The sequence below is a fragment of the Anas platyrhynchos genome, chromosome W, assembly GCF_047663525.1.
Source record: "Anas platyrhynchos isolate ZD024472 breed Pekin duck chromosome W, IASCAAS_PekinDuck_T2T, whole genome shotgun sequence".
NCBI lineage: Eukaryota > Metazoa > Chordata > Aves > Anseriformes > Anatidae > Anas > Anas platyrhynchos.
This window is the reverse complement of record NC_092620.1, coordinates 9,455,021-9,461,020: the sequence shown is the minus strand read 5'-3', so window position 1 is coordinate 9,461,020 and position 6,000 is coordinate 9,455,021. Positions and strand designations below refer to the sequence as shown.

Here is a 6,000-nt window from a genome sequence, read left to right as displayed (position 1 = left end):
CACAGTGGATGAAGTGGCTAAACAACTCTGGCAGTACGAAGAAAGTCTCTCCTCTTCCTTACAGGCCTGCGTCTCAGCTGTGGAGAAGAGTTCCATCAACTTAAAGAGAATCTATCTTCCTCCCCACCTGAACCAACCAGTGTCCACTGACCAAAAGAGAACACTGAGGAGAAACTTTCTGAAAAGGTTCACCAACTTGAAGAGAGATTATTCTCCTCCGTACCTGTACAAAGCAGTGTCTCAGCTATCAGGGGTAGGCGTTCACCCACACAAGGAAGACGATATGGTGGGTACTCACCCCGTGCCACCCTGTGGTTTTACTTACGAGACCATGGAGAGGACATGAGAAAATGGGATGGAAAATCTACTGCGACCCTAGAGGCACGGGTATGTGAGTTGCAAAAGAAAACAATTGGGAAAAAGGGATTCTCTGAAAAGTTTGCTGCTCCAACTTCCAGCAGACAGTCCTTCAAACACAGAAACGAAGAAGATTCTGACCAGGATTAGGGGGGCCCTGCCTCCAGCCAGGGGGAGGAAAGGGACAATCGAGTTTACTGGACTGTGTGGATTCGATGGCCTGGCACGTCAGACGCACAGAAGTATAAGGCTTTAGTAGACACCGGTGCACAATGTACTGTAATGCCATCGAGCTATAAAGGGCCAGAGCCCATCTGTATTTGTGGAGTGACAGGGGGATCTCAGCAGTTGACTGTATTGGAGGCTGAAGTGAGTCTGACTGGGAATGAGTGGGAAAAGCACCGCATTGTGACTGGCCCAGATGCTCCTAGTATCCTTGGCATAGACTATCTTAGAAGAGGATATTGCAAGGACCCAAAAGGGTTCCGGTGGGCTTTTGGTAGAGCTGCCTTAGAGACAGAGGGCATTAAACAATTATCTACCTTGCCTGGTCTCTCAGAGGACCCTTCTGTTGTGGGGTTGCTGAGGATCGAAAAACAGCAAGTGCCAATCGCTACCACAACTGTGCACCGGCGGCAATATCGCACTAACCGAGACTCCCTGATTCCCATCCATAAGCTAATTCGTCAATTGGAGAGCCAAGGAGTGATCAGCAAGACTCATTCACCTTTCAATAGTCCCATATGGCCAGTGAGAAAGTCTAATGGCGAGTGGAGACTAACAGTGGACTATCGTGGCCTGAACGAATTCACGCCACCACTGAGTGCTGCAGTGCCGGACATGCTGGAACTTCAGTACGAACTTGAAACGAAGGCAGCCAAGTGGTACACCACAATTGATATCGCTAATGCATTTTTCTCCATCCCTCTAGCAGCAGAGTGCAGGCCACAATTTGCTTTCACTTGGAGGGGAGTCCAATATACTTGGAATAGGCTGCCCCAGGGGTGGAAACACAGCCCTACCATTTGCCATAGGCTGATCCAGTCTGCGCTAGAGCAGGGGGAAGCTCCTGAACACTTGCAGTACATCGATGACATTATTGTGTGGCATGGTGACACAGCAGAGGAAGTTTTCGAGAAAGGGAAGAAAACAGTCCAAATCCTTCTGAAAGCCGGTTTTGCCATAAAACAAAGTCAAAGGACCTGCACGGGAGATCCAATTTTTAGTAATAAAATGTCAAGATGGATGTCGTCAAATCCCAATGGATGTGATCAATAAAATAACAGCTATGTCTCCACCAACTAACAAAAAAGAAACACAGACTTTCCTAGGTGTTGTGGGGTTTTGGAGAATGCACATCCCAAATTACAGTCTGATTGTAAACCCGCTCTACCAAGTAACCCGTAAGAAGAATGAGTTTGAATGGGGCCCTGAACAACGACAAGCCTTTGAACAAATCAAGCAGGAAATAGTCCACGCAGTAGCCCTTGGGCCAGTTCGAACAGGACCAGATGTAAAGAATGTGCTCTACACTGCAGCCGGGGAGAACGGCCCCACCTGGAGCCTCTGGCAGAAAGAACCTGGGGAAACTCGAGGTTGACCCCTGGGGTTTTGGAGTCGGGGATACAGAGGATCTGAGGCCCGCTACACTCCAACTGAAAAGGAGATATTGGCAGCATATGAAGGAGTTTGATCTGCTTCGGAAGTGGTCGGTACTGAAGCGCAGCTCCTCCTAGCACCCCGATTGCCGGTACTAGGCTGGATGTTCAAGGGAAGGGTCCCCTCTACGCATCATGCAACTGATGCTACATGGAGCAAGTGGGTTGCACTGATTACTCAGCGGGCTCGAATAGGAAACCCCAGTCGCCCAGGAATATTGGAAGTGATCATGGACTGGCCAGAAGGCAAATACTTTGGGATATCATCAGAGGAGGAGGTGGGTCGTGCTGAAGAAGCCCCACTGTACAACCAGTTACCAGAGAATGAGAAGAAATATGCCCTGTTCACTGATGGGTCCTGTCGTATTGTGGGGAAGCATCAGAGATGGAAGGCTGCTGTATGGAGCCCTACGCGACGAGTTGCAGAAGCTGCTGAGGGAGAAGGTGAATCGAGTCAGTTTGCAGAAGTGAAGGCCATTCAGATGGCTTTAGACATTGCTGAACGAGAAAAATGGCCAGTTCTCTATCTCTACACCGATTCATGGATGGTAGCAAATGCCCTGTGGGGATGGTTACAGCAATGGAAGCAAAACAACTGGCAGCGCAGGGGCAAACCCATCTGGGCTGCTGCATTGTGGCAAGATATTGCTGCTCGGGTAGAGAACCTGGCTGTGAAAGTACGCCACGTAGATGCTCATGTGCCCAAGAATCGGGCTACTGAAGAACATCAAAACAACCAGCAGGTGGATCAGGCTGCAAAGATTGAAGTAGCTCAGGTGGACCTGGATTGGCAGCATAAAGGTGAATTATTTATAGCCCGATGGGCCCAAGACACCTCAGGCCATCAAGGTAGAGATGCAACATACAGATGGGCTCGTAATTGAGGGGTGGACCTGACCACGGACGCTATAGCACAGGTTATTCATGACTGTGAAACATGTGCTGCAATCAAGCAAGCCAAACGGTCAAAGCCTCTTTGGTATGGAGGACGATGGCTGAAATATAAATATGGAGAGGCCTGGCAGATTGATTACATCACACTCCCTCAAACTCGCAATGGCAAGCGCCATGTACTTACAATGGTGGAAGCAACCACTGGATGACTGGAAACATATCCTGTGCCCCATGCCACCGCCCAGAACACAATCCTGGGCCTTGAAAAGCAAGTCCTATGGCGACATGGCACCCCAGAAAGAATAGAGTCAGACAATGGAACTCATTTCCGAAACAACCTTATAGACACTTGGGCTAAAGAACATGGTATTGAGTGGGTGTATCACATCCCCTATCATGCACCAGCCTCCAGGAAAGTTGAACGATACAATGGCCTGTTAAAGACTACCTTGAAAGCAATTGGTGCTGGGACATTCTAAAATTGGGATACACATTTGGCAAAGGCCACCTGGTTAGTCAGTACTAGGGGATCTGCCAACCGAGCTGAACCTGCTCAATCAAACCTGTTACTTACTGTAGATGGGGATAAAGTTCCTGTAGTGCATGTAAGAAATATGCTGGGTAAAACAGTCTGGGCTACTCCTGCCTCAGGAAAAGGCAAACCCATTCATGGAATTGCTTTTGTTCAGGGACCTTGATGCACTTGGTGGGTGATGCAAAAGAATGGAAAGGTCCGGTGTGTACCTCAAGGGGATTTAATACTGGGTGAGAATAGCCCATGAGTTGAATTGTATCATGTTAATTATTATACAGTACTGTATGCCATCACTACCATGATTACTATATACCCTAGATGAAAATGGTGATTAATTAGAATGTATGGAAAAGAGTGTAACCTGAGCATGACATAAATGGTATGGAATAAGGGGTGGATAGATGCCCTGGTTTCAGTTAGAACAGAGTTAATTTTCTTCCTAGTAGCTGGTAGAATGCTATGTTTTAGATTTATGATGAGAAGAGTGCTGATAACATGCTGATGTTTTAATTGTTGCAGAGCAGTGCTTACACCAAGCCAAGGACGTTTCTGCTTCTCACTCTGTCCTGCCAGCAGTCAGGCTGGGGATGCAGTAAGAGCTGGGATGGGACAGACCCAGGACAGGTGACCCAAACTGGCCAAAGGGGTATTGCATACCATCTGACGTCATGCTAAACAATATATAGGGGTGGCTAGCCGGGGGGAGGGGGCCGGACTGCTCAGGGTTAGGCTGGGCATCGGTCAGCGGGTGGTGAGCAATTGCATTGTGCATCACTTGTTTTGTACACGTTATTATTAGCAGTACTATCATCATCATTATTGTTATTATTATTGTTATTATTATGTCCTCTGTCTTAATAAACTGTCTTTATCTCAACTCACAGGCTTCATTTTCCCGTTTCTCTCCGCCATCCCAGAGAGGGAGGGGGGAGGGTGGGCGAACGGCTGTGTGGTGTTTAGCTGCCGGCTGGGTTAAACCACAACAGCCCGGGGGTGTTTACGGCTGAGCTAGGAGTTTCATCGCTACTGGCAGGTCTGAGGGCGGCCGTTCCCCGGAGCGCCTCATCTGGCAGGCAATAAGCATCTGCCCGCCAAGTAACGCCTCCGGCGAGCAATCGAGTTCGCCGCTAGAGCGTCTGAACACTGGGACGCTCTGGCGAGCGCCGCACATTCTTCTCTGTTGTCTGGTCCGTCTCTTTGGCTGCGTGTGACACTGTCGCGAGCGGAGCGGTCGTGCGGACTCCGCCATGATGAACAGCGGAGGAATCGGAATGCCGCTGGGTTTTCCTTTGGGCCCCACATCTGTCATCCAGGTCACGAACCTGTCCTCGGCGGTAACCAGTGAGCAGATGCGGACTCTCTTCGGTTTCCTGGGAGATATTGAGGAGTTGCGTCTCTATCCCCCAGAGTAAGTGGGGCCTGCACCGGTCTCCGGAGCGATAGAGACCTGGGAGAATGAAACGGTTTAGAGGAGTTGGGAGGGTTGTGAGAAGGCCCTACTTGATTTCCCCACATCTTGATTGTGGGCACCGCAACCTCCCACACAGAGAGCGGGGTCACGTGGTCCTACCCCTTTGTATAACAGGAACGGTAGGGGAAAGGAGCTCCATCCGAACTTAAGATGGCGGTCCTGTCCTGAAGTACCTGCGGCATCTCCGGAGTGGCCTGTAGGAGCACGGCGGGTTCTGTGGCTTAGTGGTAGCGGCAAGAGCTCGGCCGTTCGCTGGATGATGCCGGCACTGAGTCACAGTCTAAGGCCTAGGGAGACGCGTGCTCAGAGATTGTCCCCAAAGCGCTTCTGCGGCGCACGTCTCTCTTTTTCCTCCTTTTACTGAAATACCTATTCTGTAGTCCACTTCTTTTCGCTCAGACACTTCCCTGAGTTATGTGTGTGTAGGTTGGGGGGGGATCAGACGGGAGGATGGTGGCATGGTAGTGTTCAGTCATTCCAGAATTCCAGTTCTTGTTTAAAGAATAATATAAGGTATAATATTAAGAGTATTAAACTAACTTTTTAATAGATAAAAGCGTCAAAGAAAATTACATGTTGCACTGTGTACAATTGTAACCTGTTTTTTTTTTTTTTTTCTAATTTGGTATTGCAGATATTCAGTGTACTCACTATTTTTACGTAATCAAGCATGATTTTTCAGAACGGTGAAGTTGTACTCTCCTGTATGTGGTTTTTTTTTTTTTTTTTTTTTTTTTTTTTTTTTTAAAGGGGCATTCAAGTTAAGAGGTTTGCTGTAACGTTTGTAATCCCATTCCCTTTGCTGGGCATGCTTATTTCTAATGGATGTGAACTTCCAGTTCTGTTGATGATGCACAAGAGTTAACAGAATATATATATATATATGTGCATACACTTTTTATAAAGAATATAAGCTTTCTTCTTTTTTTTTCCTAATCAAGTATTAAGGTATTTCCAAATAGAAGTATAAATTATTCCTTATCTCTTCCAAGTCAGTCATGTTTGTCAGCCTTCTACTTCTTCCCCTTAATTTGAGTATTTCATAGAATAGTTTTTATGGATTTAATTTCAAAAGATTTTTCATT

At 47.6% G+C, this 6,000-nt stretch overlaps 1 protein-coding gene across 11 annotated transcripts in view; it reads left to right on the top strand.

Moving 5' to 3' along the window:
- Positions 1-4,422: 4,422 nt before the first annotated feature.
- Positions 4,423-6,000, top strand: part of LOC113841302 (uncharacterized) — an 87,338-nt gene continuing 85,760 nt past the window's right edge. For 7 of the 11 annotated variants that reach the window (XM_072030473.1, XM_038169581.2, XM_038169577.2 and 4 more), the window contains exon 1: positions 4,423-4,852. In XM_072030473.1, the coding sequence (XP_071886574.1) occupies positions 4,692-4,852 (161 nt within the window). In that variant the 5' untranslated portion in view covers positions 4,423-4,691. Of the gene's footprint in view, positions 4,853-5,024; positions 5,112-5,132; positions 5,429-5,600; positions 5,620-6,000 lie in introns of those variants that run through there. The other 4 variants (XM_038169587.2, XM_038169584.2, XM_038169585.2 and 1 more) reach the window with 4 other exon arrangements.